This window comes from Lactuca saligna, chromosome 9 (assembly GCF_052625555.1).
Source record: "Lactuca saligna cultivar CGN05327 chromosome 9, ASM5262555v1, whole genome shotgun sequence".
NCBI classification, from domain to species: domain Eukaryota; kingdom Viridiplantae; phylum Streptophyta; class Magnoliopsida; order Asterales; family Asteraceae; genus Lactuca; species Lactuca saligna.
The window spans coordinates 48,735,404-48,760,959 of record NC_136425.1 but is presented as its reverse complement, the minus strand read 5'-3'; the positions used below and the strand labels follow the sequence as shown (position 1 = coordinate 48,760,959).

Genomic DNA, 25,556 nt, shown 5'->3' with positions numbered 1-25,556 from the left:
GCATGCACACTTAAGAGTTGTAAGTTTGTTTTGTTATGCCTAAAACCCATCAGTTTGTGTCTACCGAGGGATACAGTACCCTCTTCGAGCTTCAGGATGTCACGTGGAGGCGGGAGATTGAGATTGAGATCTAGACGAGGGAGCATAGGCATGCTCCGATTCAGTTATAACATGCATCAAAGCGATTCAAGCCAGCTGACTCACGATCTGAAGGACAGAGGAGTCGCACTTATGGCAAGTGCAGGAAGGCGCATGTCACACCCCAAAACCGAGAACGGCGGAATACGTTCTGGGGTGGAGGACGTCATGTACAGTATCATAACAATTGCATAATAGTAAAAACAAGCGACAACAACCATTGCATTAATATAGTAATTGCAAATACAAAAGTGTTCTGTACAGTTTATAGACACCAAAAGTATAACAAAAATAAAAGATGGGTCTTGTATATGCTCCATCTTCTCAAAAGCTGCACCAGTACCTGTCTATCTTTGACCTGAGGATACAAGTTATTTTGAAAACGAGTATTAGCATAAAGCTGGTGAGTTCATAAGATTTTAATGTCATTGCTTGTATAAAAGTGTTTACAATAATGTAATATAAAAGCTGAAATAAATGTTGAGAGTAGTAGAAATCCTTAGAAAATCCTATATTTTCCATAATTGTATATTTGTAAGTTAAATCCTTTGAGTGTCTAAAAGTATTTTCATTGAAACTTTCAGTATTAAAATAAGGTAATAAATTTCATACAAGTAACGTAGATGAGTAAAAGTATTGTTGGTTGACTGTAGTAGTGTTGCAAACTTCAATATATATTTATTTACTTCGGGAATTTAGCTTAGACTTTAAGTCTTGGTGTGTTAATTTGGATATGGGTTTGATTTCTCATGTAACCAAACTGAGTGATTATAGAGGGCCCGATGACCTTCCCGGTCATCCGTAGTGTAGTGATGTAGTGCCACCCCTGGGCCTAGTCGGCTCGGACTGTAATTAACAGTCGGGATGTAATAGCGTCCGTCCTGGATAGATCTATATATGTAGTGTTGCTTTCCTTCCGGGAAGCCCTGGTTACATGGTATTTAAGTAGTAGAGTGTTGTATAGAGGGATAGTGTGTTATATTCTAGATTAGTGTATTCTCTTGTATTATAGTATAGTAACTTTTAGTATAGTATAGAGAGTTTCCCCTTAAATGTGTCTTAACTCGTGATAGTAGTAATTATAGCGGGTATCATAGTGATAGAAGTAACGAGCAATAGTATTAACTATACCTATTATAGTTAAAATAGAGTGTGGAGTCGCATGCCTTTGATTTACAAAGGTATTGAATAGGATGAAGACTTTCATATATAACACAAATATATATGATATATAACTAAGAAATCAACGACAGTCGGACGGATAACAATATACCCTAAGACCACAATCTAACAAGAACAGGAAATAAGGTGAGCTATCGGTCCTAAGTCCTTCAAGTCTTATTTATATACATATATTGATGTCGATATAGTTTAAAAGAAAAGTAGTTTAAACACAGTTTGAAAATAGTTTAACAACAATTTAACTTAGAAAATGCGTTTGATAAATATTTAAAACAGTTTTATTGACAAATAGCTAAAAGTATAGAAAATCCTTTTTGGTTGTAAGTTATAAATCACATATGATTAGGAACTAGAACTTGTTGCATTTACTTGTATCCCCCCCTAAAACATCCCCAAAATCTCGGCCAGAAAAGACCGATTTTCATTTATGCTTTTAAATATTTTCAGAGTAAATCCTTTTGATTTGAAAGAGTTGCGGAATTTGTTCCCAAAAACAAAACATGATAAAACAATGTTTACTAAAGCATTTCATAAAAGAAATGTATTTTTCATTATATAATCAAAACTCGGGGTGTCATGTTCCGATATAGACCAATAAGCATAAACGATAATATTACAAGTCATTCAACAAATATATACATATACAGACTTGTAAACAAAACAACTTGATGGTTCATCCATCTTACGCCCTTGCGCCACTTCCTGTAATACAAATAAAACTGAGTGGGTCAGGCTTGGGAGCCTGGTGAGCATATAGGGTTTTCAACCCACAATAAATAATTAAATTAATTATTATCAACCAACAATAACCCAGTTACCCATTCCCGTTATTCTCACTTTATGTCCCTAAAATAACTAACACAAGGGACCTAATCTAAGAATATTTTCATCGGGGTGACAACACATGCTGCGGGGTTTCCTCAGCAATATAAGTCAAATAAGGCAACCATGAGGGGGATGGAATATAGCGAATGAACACCCAAGTTCATTAACACCTACAGGTTATGAGCCTGATAGCGTTCCACTAGACTGTCTAGAAAAGTCCGTGGTCGTCATCTAAATTCCGCTAGATGACTGGATCAAACAACAACGAGGCCTCTCATCTGTTTATTACACACCAACTATCTACCCATGTTCTACCCAACATATTAGTAGATAAAAACATACATTTTTATACATATTTTCAAAACCTGTATAGCATGCTTGATCAATACATTTTCCATATAACAGATGAGGCACACACACATAACACGTTTTTCATGTAGAAATAATCATATCTGTAAGATAGAAGAAAGTGAATATACAATCACACAAGTAACAACAAAATATACACATAACACGTATCTTGTATAAAATACTCCATAGTTATACGTTAGGAGAAAGTAACAACGCATTCACACGTATAAACGACAATAAACTTAATACCCTCAAACCATACTTGTATTATTATTGCGTTTATGAAAGGTAGTATACACTCACTTGATCAGAAGATGATCGGACAGCACTACGACTTGCAGAAGTAGTAATCCTCCGCAGATCTGGAAGATCTCTACGAAAATCGAACTTCTCGCGGGCAGAGCTTCGGCTCGGAACCGCACTTCTCGGGATCTTCGGGATCTCGGGACTCGCTTCGGGACTCGGGAATATTACCGGGGCTTCGGGATGGCTTCGGGGGTAAAAACGCAAAGCTTCGGCACAAAAACGAGAGGAAATTAGCAATTTGGCCGGCTGCCCTCGCATCCTATTTATAGGAGGCTGGGAGCTCCTCGTACGCGGGGCGTACATGCGTACGCGGGGCGTACGTGCCTCAGAAACGTAAGCGCATGCGTCATCCGAAGTGTCGACACTCTTCGAAGTACGCGGGGCGTACTCATTTACGCGGCGCGTAAGTCGGATCAGTCCTGTGACTCGCCTTCGGATAATGCTTCCGAATTTTGATTTAAAAAATAAATACAAATTAATTAATAAACTTCGGAAATTCATATCTTCTTCATACGAACTCCGTTATCGACGTTCTTTATATCCACGGAAAGGTGAGACTACGCTCTACGACTTTCGTTTAGACTCTGTTGGCTGATTTTGACTTTATTTTTATTATTTATTTTTAATAGGCCGGGACAGAAAATTTCGTTATAAATTCATAAGTTCTTCGTTTGACGTCCGTTCTCGCCTAACTTTTTATCGCTTTGATGCTAACAACGAGATCTTTGATTCTCGTTTAGATCACTAAGGCTAAATATCGCTTTAACGTAAATTTCACTTTTTACGTTATTCAGCGTTGCCGGTTCTGTCGCGAAACTTCGACAGGTCATAACTTCCTCGTTATAACTCGGATTTTGGCATTCTTTATATCTCTGGAAACCTTGTTTCAACGACTACAACATTATCTAAAGATATCAAGTTTATTTTACACTTAAATTTTGACGCTTATTTTTATTCTTAATTAATCAAACCACATAATTAAGCAATTAAGCACAAAACACATAATACTCAAATAATACACTTATATTATTTCAAAACGGGTTACAAAGGTTAACCTAGACCACTACATTGCTAAAAATGGCAAGCCCGGAAACACAGGCGTTACAATAGTCAAGGTCAATAGTCCTAGTTGACCTCAACTTGTGAAGTATAGCCAGCCACTCGTCGAGTCCTTGCATAACTCGTTAACCGCCGAGTCACTTGAGTGACTCGTCGAGTTCCCTAATGTTTGCGGCCGTAAACTCTCAATCGTAAACGAGTAACCCTACTCGACGTGTCAAGTTAGCCAAGGGAATCAACGAGTTCCTTTAGTCATCCTAAAGTTCAGCCTTTCCAGAGGGATCTAAGGTCCTAAACTTTGGATCCAACTTCTCATAGTGAAGATACCATGTAAAGTTACAAACTTTACGTGCATGCATGGTCCTCTAAAGCTAAAACTCCAAAACTAGACTTCAAACAAGGTTCTTGTGGATGGGAAGGGTTGAACTACTTAAAGGGAGCAAATTTATGCCATTGGGGACCTAAAGAGGTCCAGATCTGGAACCATAAGTCTAGATCCAAGCTTGACTCCATTTTTCTTCCTAAAAATGGACAGTCACTTCCAAGAAGGAGATCTAGACAACTAGAGGTCAAGGTCACGACTCTTTACCTTAGAATGATGGCCAATATGATGTAAAAGTTGGATCTACTGCTCCTCTCCTATTTCCTTCTCCTTCAACCTCCACAAATCCCCCAAAAATGATCCAAGAGGCTCTTACTCTCACTCAAGGGTGTTTACAGCTGCAAACCACTTTCTGTAGGGAGCTAAGGTGTTGGGGGAGGCCACAAGAGCAGTTAATGATCTTTATATAGGAGAAAACCCTGAAATTAGGGTTTTCTCTTTACAGCTCCAATTCGCCGAGTTGGTCCCGATCCGTGCCCATGATTAATGCACCTACTCGACGAGTTGAACTCTCAACTCGCCGAGTCCATGCACTAAAAACCCCGAAGTTAACTAAATCAGGCAATACTGAGAATATGTGTTACAAGTCTCACCCACTTGGACTAGACTTCGTCCTCGAAGTCTGCTGCCCCAAACTGTCACACCCCCGAACCAGATGGCGGAAACGTGTGAGGGCTCGTGTGACTTAAATTGAATATCATCACAATGAATATACATGAATCATAACATAAACATCACCATGCATCAATATATTACAACTGGAATTGTTCACATCAAGTACATTGTTTTAACATTTCAAATCTATACATACATTGTTTGATAGATTTCAAAAGCAAAAAAAAAAAAAAAACACCCTACCACACTTGGTACTTATTCCTCGGCTTACCTATTACCTGAGAATACAAGTTATTTTGAAAACGGTCAACATACGAAATGTTGGTGAGTTCATAACTATGTTGTGTTAAAATGGTTTGTGTAGTTTTTAAAACCCAAAAAATCTGATATTTTCTGAAAAAGACCATTGTTTATAAAAAAAAAGTGTGAAGATCCGTACAATATGCATGATGATTTCAAAACATGTACCATTAAAGAAGTTAGTATTAAACATACAAGTGAAATTGTTGAACTTCCCCGGAAAACACGATGTTTTCCAAATACATAAAACTCAGTGATTTCTCAAATTATTATACCGCAACAATGAATGATTCCATTTACTCTTCCTTGATTACTCGGGTGGTGTTGGATTAATTAAGGTTTGTGAGTTGTTATAACCAAGCATTAGTAATGACTAGTTTATAACTACCGTTTACGAACGATCCTTAGAGGCGTCGCCCGTTATAACTCACTTAATCCAACCACCTTGATTACTCTCGATTATCACCCTAAATTTGTTTACTTCGATTACTCATAAGCCTAGCAAACGAGGAAAAAGAGGGGTACAATCCTGCTACTTCCGTGAGTTTACTTTAGACCATCGGGGATGCGAAAGACTCGTTGGGCCATCTCGCATTTGATTACCTTGACCTTACTGGAAATACTATTGGTTCACTAAGACCCAAATGCACTTGAGAGCCATTTAAGGTCCCTTTATATGGAATTGGGCCATAGGAGGCTCAATAACATATAAGCGTTATCCCTTTGGGCCCAAAGATCATGTTAATGGACTTGCAAGGTCCAACAAGCATGATTTGAAACTTTCAAGACCAAAGTTTGAATAATTACTCATCTTAGGTATCGCTTATCTTTTGTAGGGTTTGATTTAACGGTTTTTGGTTTTTATATCGACTCGAGACCGATCGATTGTTTATAAGATATTTGGAGTTATACGTGTATTTGTCTTTCGAATTTTTGTCAACCGTAGATTAATATTTTTGACTCAATCTTCTATAAATAACATAATTGATTTAAAAATAGTGATTTGACCTTTTCAGCCCCTTTCTTTTGTAAAATGACAAATTTAGTCCTTAATATAAAAGAAAAGTCATTTTAGGTCCTTAAAACATTTTCTTGACAATTTTGCATCATAGATTGGTTGAAATGATATTTTTAACTCAAAAATGATTTTGTTAACAGATTCAACCCTTCCAGAATGATATTCTCCGGCTAAAGCCCAACTTTTTGCATTTTTTACACTTTTAGCCCAAAATCCAAAAACTTTACATTTTGATCCCTTTTTGGAAATAAAAAACATTTTCAACCCTTAAAATAGTTTTAATACACTTTTTGTCCCCTGTTTGGAGGAATTTATCATTTCAGCTTTTCCAAATGTCATTTTTCGCAATTTTGGGCCTATTGGGCCGAAAAGCCCAAAATTAGCCCATTAGCCAAAAATTCACATTTCAAGTCCTTTGAAAATTTTAATGTTCATAAAAACAATTATTTTATCTGTTTTGACTCTATAACCCTTAAGAAACCATGATCCGGCAACTTTTAACCCAAATTTTTGTATATTTGACAATTTAAGCCCAAAAATGGGTTTTATGTTGAAGTATATTTAACACAATCTTATAAGTTATTATTCTTGACTTGTTTGGTGTAAAATAACTTAGATCATGTTTGTTTACTTTCTCATGTCATAGATCTCGAGTTAACACCCCTTTTTAGTTACAAGTTTATCACAAAAACACATAAAATCATACATACATGCACAAAATCACACATATCATACACATACACATAGATCTACACATTCTTGTATTCTCCCCCATAAACATATGAAAAACCAAAATGAGAGGGGTATGAAGCTCACCTTGAGTTGTGGGTTTGGTTTTGAAGAAGATTGGGAGAAGTTTGATGCTATTTTCGGCCCTAACAAGCCTTATTGGGTTGATTTCGAACTTAGAGGGTTTCTAAGATGGTGATAAAGAGTTTAAATGAGTTAAGAAGAGATTTTTTTGATGAAATGAAGTAAGTAGATCATGGATTTTGGCATCAACTTACCTAAGATGATGATTATCTTGTGAAAACCTCTTGAAACACAAGCAAATTTCGAGATCATGGATGAAGAAGAATGAATGAGTATTGAGTGTTTTAGAGAGAGTTTTGTGAGGTGTGTGTGTTCATTATCTTGCTCTTGGCCAAAGAAGAAAAAGAGAGAGGGAGAAAAGAGTGCATGGAAACATGAGTGTGCTTGGTTGTTTGAAGTGTAATACCTAGTTATCCACAAAATAAAAAAGATGTGGCAAGCAAAAGTCAACTCTCCTCCATTTCAGTAGTTGGGCCGAGAAAAGGAGAGGGGAAAAAAAGATTTGGGCGCTTAAATGCTTAAGCCCAAATTACAAACCCATTAGGTGATTTTTGACCCAAATAAATCGTAGGATGATTTTCTTATGACCCATTAGGGCTAATTTAACTTGTTGTGATTTATTGAGGTCCATTAGTGTATTTTATTTCATTTTAGGCCCAATATGGCCCGAAATATTAAAATAAATGAAAGTGGGTCCAATTAGAGCCTATTTAAGAGTTCTAAGTCCAAGATAGTCAAATTGGAAGCTTATTGGCCTATTAGGCATTTAGGACCAATAAGGAAATCCTAGTCCATAATGGACTTAAACCAAGATTTCTAGGGTTTCAAATTCTTTGTTGACTATTTGTAGTGCTTGTATGAAGTGTTTGATGGAAGTTTGTTGTTATTGAATAAGCATCATACATGCTTTCACATTGTTGGTTCACATTTGTTAACGTTGGTCAATGTTTACAAGGCACCAAATTCCTAGTTGTGACACAAACAACTCCAGGTAGTGCTCTCTCATCTCCTCTTCCGGCTCCCGGGTCCATTCGGTGCCCTTTTGGTGCCTCCATTGCACCTTTACTAGTCTTACTTCCTTATTCCGAAGAACCTTGGTCTTCCTATCAAGGATTGCGACGGGCTTCTCGATATAGTTCAAGCTCTCATCCACCTGAATATCGCCCAATGAAATGACTGTAGACTCGTCAGTGACACACTTCTGAAGTTGCGACACATGGAAGGTATTGTGAATTTGGCTAAGCTCCTCCGGTAGATCTAGGCGATATGTCATCTGCCCACCTGGGTTGTGATCCTGAACGTGACTATGAGTCGAGGCCTCAACTTTCCCCTCTTCTGAAACCTGATAATTACTTTCCAAAGCGACACCTTCAACAACATAAAATCCCCCACATGGAACTCAAGATCCGATCGCCGTCGGTCAACATAACTTTTCTGACGGCTTTGCGTGACCTGCAGTCGGTCGTGCACCTGCTGAATCAGTCCGGTTGTCTTGAGCACTACCTCAGTGCTCCCCATGACCCGATGTTCAACCTTGTCCCAAAGGCTCTTACTCTTACTCAAGGGTGTTTACAACCACAAACCACTTTCTGTAGGGAGCTAAGGTGCTGGGGGAGGCCACAAGAGCGGTTAATGATCTTTATATAGGGGGCAAACCCTAAAATTAGGGTTTTCTCTTTACAGCACCAACTCACCGAGTCAGGCCTTTCGACTCGCCGAGTTGGTCCCGATCTGTGCCCATGATTAATGCCTCTATTCGACGAGTTGAACTTTCAACTCACCGATTCCATGCACCAAAAACCCCAAAGTTAACTAAATAAGGTAATACTGAGAACAGGTGTTACAGTATTAAGTTGGAGCCCCGTAATATAGGGAAGAATTCACTACGGTATGTGCAATGATGGAGTATGCAGACGTACTTATCCTGATGTGGGATTTTTGACTTTGGACTTTTGAATCTTGACCATCGACCATTGACTTTGACAAAGTTTGACTTAGGGGTATTTTGGGAAATTTAGATAGTAGTTTGAGATTAGGTCCTTGTTAATTGTATATCTGATTTGTAGAGGCAGTATTTGGAGCATTGATCTGTTCATTTTTCATACTGTGAGGTGAGTTTTCCTCAATGTAATTGTGGGTTGAAGACCCTAATACCGACCTACTAGGTTATGTATCACGATATATAGGATATTTCTATGTTTTAGAGATATGTTAGATATGCATGATTATTTGTTTGCTGTTATATGTTTTATCTGTTGTATATATCGACATAGTGCAGTCTGGGTTGAGGCTTTATTGCTATGTATGTAAGCCGACAGACTGAGGCATTCCAGTGTGATAATTGATTGGGCCGGGGCATTCCAATATGATGATTGATTAGGCAAGGGTATTCCAGTTTAATGACTGACTGGACCTGTTGCACGTTGGAATTCCAATCGGATGACTGATTGGGTCGAGGCATGTTTTATCTGTCCTAATGCGTGTGGTATTTTGGGGGAACTCACTAAGCTTTGGCTTACAGTTTGACTTTATGGTTTCAGGTACTTCAGAGGACAGGCCAAGCCGCATGCTTGATTGTGCAAATCATCCTGAACTTTTATATAATTTATGATTATAGGATACTCTGATATATGATTGTGAATTTTGGAAACATTGTTTTTGTAAAACTTATGGATTTGAAAAATAAATATTTTTGCTTTGATTTTGGGAAGTTTCATAAGTTCTCACTATTGGATTAGTGTCTAAGCCCGTAACTATATTTGGTATGTATTTGACCCGATTGTGCATGATATTTTTGGGTTGCCTTCACCAAAGCAACTTGACAAGGTAATTTATGGAGAGAGAGAATATTATGATTTATTAATATATTATAAGATTAATATATTAAATGAGAAAACATATTATTTAATTAATATTAATCATAAATTAATTAGGAATTAATTTGGTGGCTAAAAGTGATTAATTAAATAAATGGGCTTAAACTGTCAAATGTGTGATAGTTGGATTTTGGGCTTGGAAACATAATGGATCAAAGGGAGAACGAAATTATGATGCGAGTCCATCAAAATTTCATCGCCGACCACCATAGGGTGGCTGAGTGTAGTGTGTGTGTTTATTTGTGAGTTCATTGTAAATTGTAAAACAATTGGAATGATGAAAGGAAAAATCAAACCACCACTATAGGGTGGTGGCTGCCGCCACCGATCGCCGTGTCGGGTGGCGGTGTGCCTTGCCGGATTGTGCTGACTCGTTTGGGTTGCTTGAAACCCTAATGGGCCCAAAGAAGCCCTAATGGGCTTAATGATATTCTAGTGGGCCTAATAGGCCCAATAAAACCCTAATTGACCTAAAAGCCCAACAAATTGATAATGGGCTAATATGGGTTGGAAATAATATGGGTTTGGGAAACCCCAATGCAATGAAACCCTAATTTGGGGGATTAATCGGGACACACGAAAATTATTTAATAACTTGAAATATTAAATAATAATCATTGGCAAAAATTAGTATAACCAATATTGGACTTAATGGATTAAGTCCTTAATGGGTTTAGTAGGAAACTTAACCCTTGGGTTTCAGTTTTCAGTACTTGTTGATCTGGAAACCCTAGGGTCGAAATTTAGAGCCTCCTCCCTCTCTCATAATAGCCTTTTTGCTTCTTGAAGTTTGTAAGCCATTAGAGGAGTTACACTTGTAACTCTAAGCTCAATGAAGAAGAAAGATCAAGCATTCTTGAATATGTAATCATCTAGATATGATATTTTATGTTAATTTTGATTTATGTATGCTAGATCTAGGGTTTCAAATCTTGGATGAATTGCATGTACAATAGAGAAACCTAGATCCAAGTATTAGGGTTTGCATGAGCACATAGGAAAGTTCTTGTGTGTTGAACTCATCACTCACGTCGGTGACAAACTGGAGGGAGGGAACGATACAAAGATCAGATAACAAGAGAGAAATTATGAGGACATGAGTGTGTCTGAACCTCTTAGGGTTTCTTTTAATCCTATTAAAATAATAACAAAATTTAATAATTAATAAATTTTACAAAGAAGGGTAAAAGTGTTATCTTAAGACAATTAGCAGATTAAAACAAACAAATGTTAAAGTTAAGCTATGGGTGAGAAAAAACCGAATTAATAAAAAAAAATCCAACACCACAACAAACAAAAACAGAATACAAAACCCTTCGACGTGGTTTTTGATTTGAGAAAATCGATCAAAATATGTTCAATATGGTTTTAGCTTACAATCTAACCCTCAGAATCCGAACTGTACCACTATAACTATATATTAAAATATTAAATATTTATATAAATAATATATGATTTATTATATTGTTCGTTTATGAATATTCATTTGTCGTTGACTAAACTGAAGCAGAATAATTAAATTCTTTTTTTTCTTTCGATTCGAAGACGAAACATTATCATAATGCTTGTCAAGTTGCCGCACTCTTACTGGGCCACCGTCTCAAATTCGTCATTACAGATTCTACGAAAGAGATATTGTCGTGCCATCAATTATGCTTCTGCAATAACAAGACCAAACCATACATGCTTCATTTTATGATTAATCAATACAAGCTTCATTGATGAGACCAAACTACATATGCACACCTAAGACTCTACATGTTCCTTTATCCTTTTCCCGGACAAAAAAAGTTATAATAGTTGCCCATTATTATATATTTTAATTTGATTATTTCATTCTTTGTTACAATTAAATCAATGTTTTTTAAGTCTTTGTCTCTGAAATTGTTAATGTCTAATTTTTTTTTAATAACTTTGAATGGTCTCTTGTTGTTTTAAAATCACACAACCATAAAAGGACCACAACATTTCATTGTGAGGTTTGAAACTAAAATCATACCGTTAGAAAAACTACAAAAGAGCACCACTTAAAAAGCCCAGCATCACGTTTTAAGATTACAAAAATCAACACATGTAGTTTGTAATGCGATTTTATCCCAAAACCGTATCACGCTCACCCCTACTAGGGACCTAAAACCATCCCCATTGATGATCTCTTGGGATATGCTCACCTTAAAAAAGGAAAAATAAAACATATTTGGTGATCTAGGCTATCACAACAAGCCCTCACCAAAGCAGTACTTCTTTTTTATTATTTTATACAGTCAGGTGTTTTTTTAGATAGATGGATTTAAATTATTTTTTATAATTAAATCTAATTTTGTTAAAAACCACACTTTATATTTGGTAAGAAATCAAATAACATATACTGAAATATGTAATTTATTTTTCTCTACAAAACAAACCAATATATATATATATATATATATATATATATATATATATATATATATATATATATATATATATATAATTGGATTGGATTGCTTGTGCGTGAATAATTAAATTGGGTTGAGTTGTATAAGTGGAAAAAATATAAAATAATTTTTATATAAAAAATTTGTTTGAGTTGTTAATGAGGATAGTCTAAACCACAATCAAACCCTCTCACTATAACTATATTTTTTTAGTTTTAAGTTTTTGCACTTTATTTAATGTATATTTGACGAACTAATTGAAAAATTAGCTAATAGTTGATAAAAATAAAATCTAAGATAAATGATCTAAAATATATAAAATAATATATAAAAGATTTAGTTATATTTAGCATTAATAATAATATATTTCAAAAAAAAAAAATTAAATAAGTTTGTTGAAATGTAAATCTAATAATTTAAAAAAATTATTTGTTTTTTTGTTCATTTGTTAATAATTTAAAAAAAAAATCAAAAAATAAACTAAATTATAAAATAGTTATATACTTAAAATATAATTTTTTCTAAAAATAGGATATATTTTTTGTTTTTTCAAATATATTTGATAAAAATTCTCCGAAATCATTGGGACAACCTTGGAAACAACGAGGTGGAAAAGTGAAAGAATCCAAAGTCCAGAGAAGTATTAAATCCAAACCACAATTGCATTTGCAGCATGTACATCATCCATTAAGAGTTGTATCTCTAACTGTCGTTTATCAATCTAGGCCCTGGAAAAAGGACCGAAAGAAAGCCGTTTTCGATTTTCTTTTCTCCCCTTCTCTGACTGCCGTTTCTTGTTTGTGATAAACCGTCCCTTTGCCAGCTCGCCCCCATTCGACTTTTTCTCCTCCTTCGCTGTCATCATCATCATGCCACAAGAAGTTTACTGTGTGTATTTATTTGATTTGGTGAAAATCCATTTTCATCGTCGTTTAAATGAAGAATCTTGTTCTTCGATTACCCCATGAAAGTAAAAGAACTTCAACTTCGAAATCCCTTTAAATTTCTTCCCCATAACCCCACGAAAATGACATTTTGTGGGTAGTTTATACAACGAATTGTTCCACCCACCACTACCCCTTTTCACCTCAACTTCTAGGGTGCTATAATCTTCCCAATTTCGTAAATCTCGAAAGAATTTCGCCATTTCTGTACAGAGTTTTGTTTAATTTCAATTATTTTGTGAAAAAATCGTTCCTTTCTTCTATTTCTTTTCGGTTCCGACCCTTATGCTTGAACCCAATTCGATTTAAGAAGAAAAGAAAGAAAGAGAGCATAAGGGTCTTGTCCATGGCGTCGATTCCTGCAGGTCCGAGCTCGGGATCGAGTTCGAGTTCTGGGTTTCAGTCCCCTTTCGGTGATACGACTTTCACCAAAGTGTTCGTTGGTGGGCTTGCTTGGGAGACTCAGAGTGAAACCATGCGTCAATACTTCGAGCAATTTGGAGAGATTCTTGAAGCTGTTGTGATCACTGATAAAAACACCGGCCGATCCAAGGGTTATGGTTTCGTGAGTGTCATCTTTATCTATAATCATTTATACATATTCACTTCGTTTTAATTTATGATATTATCGTGAAGTGACTTGTTTTGGATGATGGTGTTTTCATGGAGGGTTTAGGTGACTTTCCGTGATCCTGAATCTGCTTCAAAAGCATGTGTAGATCCAGCTCCGGTCATTGATGGTAGACGGGCGAATTGTAATTTAGCTTCACTTGGACGCCCTCGTCCTGCACTTTCTTTTGGTATTAATTCTTTTTTTTAAAAAAAAAAATTGAATTTTGTTACATGAATCATGGCTGAAATTGATTTTATTCATGTTCAGGACGTGTATCACCAACAATATCTTATGCAGGAGGTGTGCAAACTGCTCGTGTGCCTTCTATAGGAAGCTATGGCTACCAACAACAACCACCACTTTTTTATGGCTACAGACAAGGATTAATGTATCCCTCATACCCGTAAGTTACATTTTTGAATTTTACATGCTAACATTCTCATTGAATTGGTAATTTGTTATGAAATCATTGAAAATATTGAAAAGAGTAGATGAATTATAGCAATGTCAAAATACGATGCCTTAAAAAGAAAAAAAAAACTGAAAGTAGGATGAAAGTACATTGCTATTTCTTGCAATTAGGGTTTAAGGAGATAATGTTGTTCTTTTTGTAGCAGGTATGGAACGTATAGTCCAGAATATGTCTATCCACAGGTTAAACTCAATAGTCTTCAGTCTTCCAAAGCTCCTGACAAAAGGAAGTTTATTCAAATTTAACAAGTTATTTACTTATTAATAGGGCGTATACAATCCGTATTCAAGTCAGCAGTATCTTCAAGTATACGGAGCAGTTAACCCGCCCAGCATGTATCCATACAATCAAATGGGTCAAATAGCTCCAAGTGGTCATGGTTACACGGCCTATCCAGGTTATAATACATTACCAGGTCATCAAATTGTGCAATTCGGTGGGCCAAATGTAAATGCAGCTACTACTACTTCATCCATTCGGTCAATTCAAGCAGCATATCCAACAGGCAGTGTTTTCTTTTCAAAAGATTCTTTTTTAAAATATGAAATATTATTATCCGTGTAAAAAAGTTTTTTTTTTTTTTTTTTTTTTTTTTTTTTTTTTTGGTGTTATCAGGTGTTGTAGCACCTGTTCAAGGACAGCAATTTGTAATCCCTGCTCCATCATCCCAGATCATGCAAGGTGGTGGTGCTTCTGACCAAAATTCAGGATGAAGGTCTGATTAAAAGGCAAGTAGTATTACTGTTTGGATCAATGATGTTTAAATATTAAATGACAAAATGATTGTATACTTGCCAAATAAAAGGGAAAAATGAATTCGGGAAAACTGTAAAAAGTTAGGACTTTATGGGGAAACCCTCATTTCCCTGACTTTCTCTATTAATCATGTCAAAATTAAACACTCACAGATAGCTTATGAGATTAAGGGATAAAGTGTCTGAATGGGTAATAATTTCTGTTTGGATAAAGTACTGTATGTGTGAGTTCGGTTATGAGAGTTGAGACTAAATGACCATTTTACCCTTACATTCCAAAAACCAAATTTCACAATATTCATCAATTCTAACAATATGCAATAATTTTTACGTGAGAGAATCCGGGAGGAAAAAAGAGGAAGGACTAATAGGTAAAGAGTTAGTGTCCTAATACATTAAATCAGTTTTTTTGACTTAACCCATTAAGTCAATTGTCCAGATTAAGTAAAAAAGAAACAACTCCTAAGTTAGTAAGTTTTGTGCCCAACATTAAGTCAAAATGAAACAAGTCAACATCAATATATCGCTGTCCAGATTAAGTAATTAAATGAGTAAATTACACGAATGGTCCCTATGGTTTAGGATAATTTGCATGTTTGGTACCTAACTTATTTTTTTTAACTCGGAAGGTCCCTATTGTTTGATATTGTTACGTGCTTGGTCTCTGTCTTATTTAAAAAGACTCTTTTGCCATTGATTTTTTAATTTATTTAAATAAACACACCCCCAACCCCACCCTGTCACCTTACCTTACCTACCCTATCATTTTTCCATATTTAAATAATAATCTTATTAGGTAAGTCAGGGACCAAATGGGAACAAAAACAAACAATAGAGACCAAACACATAACAAAAACAAACAGTAAGGACCTTCTGAAATAAAAAAAATAAGTTAGGGACCAAACCCACAAATTACCCCAAACCATAGGGACCATTCGTGTAATTTACTCTAGTTAAATCATTAAGCCCATTAAGTAAAAAAGAAACAGTTTTCTACTTGTAATGTTTTCTTGATAATTTTTTGCAGGTATCCTTAGATTGCAGCAGGACTAAGAACGGTAGTACTGCTACTTGAGTGGCGGGCTTCAAATCTAGCCTTGCAAATTATTCGTTTTGCATTCTAGAGGTATACACTTGGTTTCATATTCATTAAAAAATGCAATTTTTTTTTTTTTTTTTTTACTTTGTGTTTTATGTGCCCTTGAATTTGCAGTAGAACCCTAAAAAAAGGTTCTTTGATCACATAGAAGTATACCTATAGGAGTCTTTTGTTTTCTTTGAAGTTCTTTAAACAAGAGAAAGAGAGCACATGAGTTTGCTTTATGAAAGACTTGATTCTGTTTGCCTTTTGGTAGTCTCAAATAAAGATAATTACCCGTATTAGGTTATTAGCTTTTGGATAAAGATCTAGCCAATGATACATGTGTTCCCCTTAATATGAACAGTGGGGACGAGTTTATATACAGTTTGGCCCTCATAATTGAGGAGAACTCATGAGTTTGCTTTATGAAAAGAAGAATTTACTAGGGCCCATGAAGCCTGTAAAGCCTTTCATGATGTGCCATGTTCTAATGTTCTTTTTCTTCAAATATTCCATTAAAAGATATGAGTTTTTTAAATTTTAACAAATTTGAAAAACTGGGCAACAAGAGAAAGATCCTTTAGGGGATGTTTCTTTTTGACTTAAATGGGCTTAATAACTTAATCTGGACAGTTATATATTGTTGTTTCTTTTTTACTTGATCTGGACAGAATGGCTTAATAGGTTAAGTCAGAAAACCTGGCTTAATGTAATAAAACACCAAGAATAAAATGGAATGTAAGGACAAAATGGTCATGTAGTCTCATTCAGATCATTTATTCAGTCTTGAAAGGAATTAAAGAAACAGATCTTGTGTATACAACACTTTATCTGGATATTCTGCCATTTTACCCATACAAGACTTGATGAGAAAAAAGAAACACTATTTTTGACTTTGGTTTCAGCCTCTAGAAACAATGAAACAGATAGACAACAAGATCTTTTATAACAGAGATTCGATTTTTTTTATGACCTTTACAGTAGTGTCACAGGTGGGGCAATTTTTTCATGAGTGGACTTTGTTGAATATGATATTTTGTGGTGGTGGTGGTTGGGTAGGGTAGGGGTAGGGGGGGAGGGGAGGGGACTACTTGTTTGCATTTTCTAATGTTCTTGTGGTTCTTAGCCTTCACACATGGGGGATGGGGCCCCGACTTCCACAAATAAAAACCAACCTTTTTGTTTTAAAGAACGAAAAGAATCAAACATAATATAGAAAGTTCTAAAATAAAGCTTAATCTTGTACATTTTAGGATTAAAGGTAGTATCTTTATGGATCTTTAAACATATATGCTTGATAATACTGCATTTTTTTTGTACTAAAAGCAGATTTGGTCGATATTTTGTAGGTCATTTTTACCAGAGAAATCATGTTCAAGGAAATCCCATGAAGATGCGAATTGTGTCTTCCTTACAAAATCCAAATGTGTCCCATTTGGTCCTCTTTCACTCTACCAGTGTCACAAGGGTCAAAGAAATTGCCACCCGATGCTGGAATAGGTTTCCAGCATGCATTGGAATCAGCTACACCATTCTTGTTAGGTTAACAAGGCCTATCATTGTGTAAACACATTGGCTAAAGTGTATGGTGTTATGTGTTGGTGTCGTTTTTGTTATTGTTCATTGTTCTTGATCCTGATTTTCAATGGGTGAAAGTCTAGGGATCTTGTAGTCTTAGAAAAAAAAATTGGAAGTGTCATTGTTTGTGTGTGGCTGCAACTCTTCTTGAACAAAGCCTTTTCTTTTGGGAAATTATAGGTGTTGTGTTTGTTCTTTTACCTTTGTGACCAAATGGGGTGTTTGGATGTCCTTTTTCATTGTAGTTTTAAGTAGATGGTAAATAAATGGCATGAAGTATGCTTTTATAACGGTGTCATCGTGAAAGCATAACTCTTCATGTATGTGTAACAACGTGAATTTTCAAAACAATTTTTCGTTTTTTAAATAACATAAAACTCATTCAATATTCTTAAATTTCAAATTTAACGAATGCTATCATGATAAAACAAATCCCAAGATCATAAAATAAATCTTCTGCCAATGTGTACGGATCATGTTGGCGTTTTCCCGCGATCATCGCTAGTACCTGAAACACATATCACATAACACTGTAAGCATAATGTAGCACCCGGTTCCTGGTATGTATTTTATTTAATGTATTTTGCTTTCATGGCCTGGGACTCGGCGAGTTGAAGGCCCAACTTGTCGAGTAGGAGTGGGTTTGGACACGGGACTTAAGTGGCGGACTCATCGAGTCGGCGACTAGACTCGATGAGTAGGCTCTGATTGGACAAAAACCCTAATCCGAGGGTTTGCACTCTATTTAATCATCTCTTTCAGCTACTACTTGTCCCTATTGCTCCCAAAGACCCTCCATAGCAAACCCTAAGTGTTTTGGTGCAAGAGCTAAGGCTTTTGAGTGATTTTTGTGGGTTTTGACCTCAAGGAAGAAGGAAGAGCATAGAAGGATCAAGAGGAGACTAAAGGATTCGAGTTTGGTTTATCATTTGCAGTCTTAGAAAGGTATAAAGTCTGTACCTTGCTTGATTGTTTGTTAGATCTCTTTTTGGGGAAGATTTAGGGCTTTTAAGCCATATAAGGTGACCAACCATGATTTGCAAACATGGTTGGGGGTCAAGACTTCGGATCTAGCAATTGGGAAGAGTCACAAGGCAGATTGGAGTTGCTTTTGCACTCCAGGAAGGTCCCATGCATTATAAGAACCGTTTTAGGGCCTTTTAGGCTCAAAAGTATCATGCATGCACGTAAAGTTCGTAGCTTTACGTGCTAGATCGAACTTAGGGGCTTGGATATATCATTTGGACAAGTATTGTACATCAGAAATCGAGAATTTAAGGTGTGGACGTTATCGACTCGGCGAGTCCGTTCTTGGGGCTCGACGAGTCCAAGGCATTAAGTCCCATATCTGTTGAGGGTCAAGAGAACTCAGTTGGGTGTTAGAAGGGTTGTAGCAGGTCAGAAGGAGTGACCCAACGTATTGGACTTAGTTTTAGACCTGGAGTTCATGGGACTCGATGAGTGCTAGAACAGACTTGGCGAGTCCACGACAATCTTCTTATGGTTGAAGATGAACTCGACGAGTTGTTCATACAACTCGGCGAGTCAAGGTCAGGACTTGTTCATTAGATGAAGATGAACTCGACGAGTTGTTCATACAATGCGGCGAGTCGGATGAAGGTTCATTCGATGCTCGTAAAGAAAAGGAACTCGTCAAGTCATGGATAAGGACGGGTAAAAGGTTAGGGACTCGACGAGTTGACGACCTAACTTGGCGAGTCGGGTCAACTTGAAGTCGACTTTGATTGGACTTGATCTACCTTTTTTAGGGTTGCACGTTCTGTGTGCTGACTTGAAGGTTGTCGTGTAGGGATCGAGGAGTCGAAGGGAGTCGACTTGTACGCCGAGGATAGTTCAAACACTACACAACATTAAGGTGAGTTACCTTCCAGTAGGGGTGGGTCTAAGGTCACAATGTCGGCCCACCAAAGAGGGGTATTTAGAAGATGATTGTTTTTGTGATAATTATCTTGGTCTGGTTATGTGCTTTGGTCATGAGATTTATCTGTATGATATGTTATGTGTATAGTATGGATCAGTTTCCCTAACAGTGGTCCTTAGGACCGAAGGGTAGGTCAGTACCCGGATATGCCTCACTGTATGTTTATATCTTGATGTTGCATGCTAGTGGTAGGGGGTGGAATAGTCCCCAGTTACCGGTTGAAAGATACCGATGACAGTTACCGGTTGAAAGATACAGATGATGATTACCGGTTGAAAGATACCAATGGAAGTTACCGGTTGAAAGATACCGACGATATTGTATGTTTAATTTTGAAATGTTAAATTTTAGAACCCTAGTATTTTAAAAGTTTAAATACACCCTTATATATATATATATATATATATATATATATATATATATATATATATATATATATATATATATAGTAAAATTAAAAGTTAATGTTTATATATATGTATAAGAAAGGTCAGTCTTACCGTTAGTAGGCCTCATTCATGAAGCTGGTCTATAAGATGAGTTTAAGGAAGCGGCCTATAAAATGACCGCCATTGGGTATCCATTCTTACCCACCGCTCTCTTGACTAGTGGATGGTCGTTATCCGAACGGTTTTGATAGGACATTAAACTCTCATTAATAAGTATATTAAAGTAAATAAAGTAACTAAATATTTTTATAAAATTCCCAACCTTAGTTGCTTTAGGAAAATGTGAATTTGATACTAATCCATGAAATTGCACATTGTACTTTATAAAAGTCGTTAGTGGAGTGTGTGTGGTTAACCGACATACTAATATGGACTAATAAAGGGTAGAAATGGGAAGCTTGTAAATTATCATTGATCAATGGAGCGTGTGTGGTTAACCGACACAATGATTATGTGGTAAATGACATCGAGAGTACCAAACTAATTTGCATGGTTATACATACCTTGTTTGTGATCCTCGGTATCCTAGTCATAAGTGGAAAGGGCATTATCGAGATTAAACACACATTGAATAGTTCAATGAATCTCAAAAGAGCAAGGAATCATTTAAAAACCTAATTCATTTAAATTTCGTTTTTCATGGTGAAATTGGTAAATCGTCATACATACCTTCAAATAATTTACAATTGGATTACGACATCCCTTTTTTGAATTGTGAATTATTGTGTTGGGTCCTAGCCTTAATATTTCGTTTGGGTGTTAAATCAAGAATTTCCTTATCTAATCAAAATTGTCTTTCTTCTTTTGTAGATGTCAACTTCCAACAACGCTTGCGGTTCCTCCAACAACAACTCCAGGAACACCTTCTCGCTCTTGAGCATTTGTGCCAAGGTCACGTTCGATGGCTCCAACTTTAATGATTGGATGCACAACATTAGGATGACCTTGAGATTCAAGGACAAGGAATATGTCCTTAACAAAGATCTGAACGAGATAGATGAAACAAAAGCTATTCATGAAGAAATAGTTGATATATGGCTCACTGCAAAGATGCGACCAAAGTGTCATGTATCATGGTGGCAAATATGAATCCTAAGCTACAACGATTATATGAGGACTATTGGCCTTATGAGGCGTGTAAGGACTTGATGGAGAAGTACCATAAAAGAGCACTTCAAGAAAGGTATGAGATAGTCAATTCATTCATAACCACCAAGATGAAGGACGTAGAGTCCGTCACGACCCACCTGCAACGCATACATCGCTATGTGGATCCATTGCTGAAACTTAATGTGAAATTCGATGAGGAGATGGCTATTGACATAATCTTGCACTCTTAACCTCCTTGTTATGATCAGTTCAAAATGACTTGTCATTTGAACAAAGAGGAAGTCACGTTGAGTCAACTTCAAGGATTGCTAAGAATCGCTGAGAGTGGATTGAAGACAAAGAGTATTGACTCCACTCCTACTACCGCTGCTCCCATCTTGGCCATTGGGTAAGGGAATGGGAAGAAGAGGAAAGCTCCCTCAAAATAGAACTGGAAGGGAAAGTCTCAATTTGGGTCGTCAAGTAATGGCCCTAAAGGCAAGTCTAGTTCCGAAGCCCCTTCCTCTGGTCCAAAAGAGGCTGCCTGCTTCTACTGCCATGGCAAGGGGCATTGGAAGAGAAGATGCCCTCGGTAGGTATTTACACTATTCAATCTAAAAACTCATCACATTCTAATTCTTGGGTCCTTGATACAGGAGGTGGTTTTCACATTTGCTCAGACTTGAAGGGACTAAGAAGAAGTGAGGATGTGGAGAATGGGATGATGAACCTAATTATGGGAAATAGGAGATCGTCGTTTTTTACCAAGATTAAGATTTACCCTCTAGTGCTTAGTAGTGGGTTAAGTTTAGATTTAAATAATTGTTGCTACTCGTCAGAAATGACAAGGAGTATTATTTCATTTCATGGTTTGTACAGACAAGGTTTTAGGTATTAATGGTTCTATTAATGCTTATTATAATGGTGTATTTTATTTTGATGCATTACCTTGTAATGGTGTATATGAAACTATGATGGTAGTAGACAATTTAGGAAAGAGTGTGTTACAAAATTATGCGACTAATGGTTTAGACAAAGCATGCTTGTGGCATTGTCTTCTTGGACATGTCAACAAGAAGCACATTGCCCAACTCCAAGAAGATGGAGTGTTGGAATCATTTAACTTAAGGTCAGATGATACATGTGAGTATTGTTTGCATGGAAATATGACTAAATCACCTTTCACGGATTCATGTGAAAGAGGTGAGGGATTGTTGGATCTTATACACATGGATGTGTGTGGTCCCTTCAGATCTACCATAAGGGATGCACATCCATTTGGATGAACCTGCTAACTACAAAGAATCCATCGCGGTACCTAAGTCTGGCAAGTGGAAAGAGGCAATGGGCCTGGAGATCAAGTCCATGTATGACAACCAAGTTTGGAATTTGGTTGACAATGTACCAGGTCATAAGATAGTTGGGTGCAAATGGATCTTCAACAAGAAGACTTACATGGATGGAAAGGTACACACATTCAAGGCTCAACTGTTTGCGAAGGGATTTACTCAAACCCCAGGGGTTGACTATGATGACCTTCTCACCAGTGGTTAAGATTAAATCTATTAGGGTAATGTTAACCATAGCAACATTTAATGATTATGAAATATGGCATATGGATGTCAAAACCGCTTTCCTTAATGGAAAGTTGGCTGAGGATGTTTACATGAATCAGCCAGAGGGTTTTGTGGATGCTATGTACCTCAATAGAGTGTGTAAGCTTGAGGAATCATTCTATGGATTAAAACAAGCTTCTTGCAGATGGAATCTTTGCTTTGATGAGAAAGTCAATGAGTTGGGTCTCCCTAGGAGTGAGGATGAGTCCTGTATATATGTCAAAATCTAGTCGGAGTATAGTCACCTTCCAGGTACTGTATGTTGATGACATACTACTTATAGGAAATGACGTTCCAACCTTGCAGGAATTTAAGTCCTGGCTTGGAAAGTGTTTCGCTATGAAGGATCTAGGAGAGGCTGCCTATATTCTAGGAATAAGGATTTTGAGAAATAGGGGTAGAAGACTGATTGGACTCAGTCAAAGTAGTATTTGTCTAAGGTGCTAAAGCGTTTTAGCATGGAGAATTCCAAGAAAGGAGAGTTGTCTATCCAGAGTAATACCAAGCTGAGTAAGACGAGTCTGGGTACGGATGCCGAGATAGCGGAAATGAGTCGAGTTCCATATGCTTCCACCATTAGCTCAATCATGTACGCTATGACATGTACTCTCCCTGACGTGGCTTTTGCTTTGGGCATGGTTAGTCGATATTAGGGAAATCCGAGTAAAGCTCACTGGATAGCGGTTAAGAACATTCTTAAGTATCTGCGAAGGATGAAGGACTGTGTCCTTATGCTTAGTGGAAGTGATGACTTAAGAGTTACTGGTTATAACGATGCCAACTTCCAGATAGACAAAGATAACTTCCATTCTCGGCCGGGCTGGGTGTTTACCCTTAATGTAGGATCACTAACTTGGAAAAGTTCCAAGAATGAGACCGTAGCTGATTCAACATGTGAATCGGAATATATAGTTATGCGCGAAGCGCCAAAGGAGGTTATATGGTTGAAGAACTTCATTGGAGACCTTGGAGTTGTGCCAGCCATTAAAGAGCTGATGGAGATTTTCTACGATAATGAAGGAGCGGTTGCCTTGACCAAAGAACCAAGAGATCATCGTAGATCTAGACACATCAATATGAAATACCATTTCGTCATACATCGAGTTGAAGAAGGACACCTTGTCGTTAAGAGGGTATCATCAGAAGAGAATCCTACTGATCCCCTCACGAAGGGTCTGAGTAGGATTAAGCATGTTCAGCATGCGAGGAGCATTGGTCTGAAAGATGATATTAATTTTAGTTATTATATAAATATTTAGAGACTTGTAACAGATAAGTGTAATTGACATTTGATGATTAAATAATGGAGATTTGTTTATGAGTATTGTCTACTACCTTTTGTCAGTTGTTTATCTTTGTTTTTCAACTTTGCATGTTTTACTTCCCAAATAATCAGATTATTAAAAACATCCACAGTCGATCATACTTTGGAAGTAAGTAGTGAATTAAGACTGTCATGAATTGGCTTGTAGATTGTCTAAGTGTTTAGACATAGCAATGGTTTGCTGCAACGTTGTTGAGTACTTTTGAAATAGGGATTTAAGTATTGGATTAAACCCACACTCATAGAATTACTTCATGGAATTTATCACGAGTAATTATGAGACGATAATATTGTATCGTCTTTAAACCGAGATATACGAGTTGTTTATGAGTTGGTTGTACATTGATAATGCGTAAACGCATCAGTAACTTGATGTTATAAAATCTATTATTGTGTGTGATTTGAAGAGTGAATAGTACAAGCATATACGTCAAAGTTTATTTGTTCCTTTTACCCTAAGGGGAAAAATTATATCTTGGGCCCCTCGATGATTTGGTGTTGAGTTATGTGTCGGGCTCAGTCAGGACTAAATTGATGTCTTCAATTAAGTTCTCTGTCATTACAAATCTAAAACCGGGAAACAAACTGTTGGGCAACGAGAATGATTATATTCCATGTCATTTGTCCACATGATATCTTGTAGAATGGAGAATTATATGATCCATTATCTAAGGACACGTTACTGACTAGGTCAGTGTTTGACAACAACTTTTGAAAGCTACAATGTGCAGGTTAATTTTTGAAGTTGTACTTGCAATTATAGTTATTAAACTTATCCAAGTGGGAGACTATTTGATTAAGTGTCTAAGCCCATAACTATAATGGGTATATACTTGAATTGATAGAAGCATAAATCCTTTTGGGTTTTCTTCACTCTTGCAACTTGACAGGATGACTTTTGGAGAGAAGTTGAATTTATTATTTGGAATAATAAAATGATATAAATGATTTATTAATATGTTATGAAAATAATATATTAATTAGAAATCATGTTATTTAATTAATATTTAATCAGAAATTAATTTGGAATTGATTTTGGGATTAAAAGAATTAATTAAAAGTACAAGGCCTGTTTTGCAAATCATTGATAGTTGTGAAATTGGGATCTTGGACTCCTTGGATAGGAGTGGATGAAAATTATAGGGTGGCCCTATAAGTATTCTTCCAAGGCCTTCTAGAAGAGGAATCCATGGGTTTCTTAGGCCTTAAGCAAGGATTTAGGGTTTCTACCTATAAACCCTAGCTTTGGGACTAAGCAACCTACAATATATAAGGAGGCTTAGCCTTGTGATTTTTGGCTACCTAAGAACAATCCTAGTAGAGCCGAATTTCTAAGAGCAATCCTTCCTCTTTCCTCTCATCCTCTAGCAAAAAGTGTTTATAAGCCATTAGAGGTGTCACATTTGAGGCA

At 36.5% G+C, this 25,556-nt stretch overlaps 1 protein-coding gene across 3 annotated transcripts; it reads left to right on the top strand.

The window, feature by feature from the left end:
* Nucleotides 1-13,105: 13,105 nt before the first annotated feature.
* On the top strand, nt 13,106-17,925 carry LOC145015239 (RNA-binding (RRM/RBD/RNP motifs) family protein). 3 transcript variants are annotated; one of them, XM_078973697.1, is made up of 8 exons: nt 13,106-13,791; nt 13,903-14,026; nt 14,107-14,227; nt 14,457-14,493; nt 14,579-14,816; nt 14,927-15,039; nt 16,094-16,192; nt 17,497-17,925. In XM_078973697.1, the coding sequence occupies exons 1-6, from the start codon at nt 13,573-13,575 to the stop codon at nt 15,022-15,024; spliced, it is 837 nt and encodes a 278-aa protein (XP_078829823.1). In that variant the 5' UTR covers nt 13,106-13,572; the 3' UTR covers nt 15,025-15,039; nt 16,094-16,192; nt 17,497-17,925. The 3 variants fall into 3 exon arrangements, with proteins under 3 accessions (XP_078829823.1, XP_078829821.1, XP_078829822.1); XM_078973695.1 differs by having other exon boundaries at nt 14,107-14,242; nt 14,454-14,493; XM_078973696.1 differs by having other exon boundaries at nt 13,108-13,791; nt 14,107-14,242.
* Nucleotides 17,926-25,556: the final 7,631 nt, after the last annotated feature.

Bases quoted from the DNA above. Each gene is read 5' to 3' on its own strand.
- LOC145015239 (XM_078973695.1), top strand. From the start codon at position 13,573: ATGGCGTCGATTCCTGCAGGTCCGAGCTCGGGATCGAGTTCGAGTTCT. The intron at 14,027-14,106 runs GTATTAATTCTT...ATTCATGTTCAG, and splicing joins TCGTCCTGCACTTTCTTTTG to GACGTGTATCACCAACAATA. The intron at 14,494-14,578 runs GTTAAACTCAAT...ACTTATTAATAG, and splicing joins CAGAATATGTCTATCCACAG to GGCGTATACAATCCGTATTC.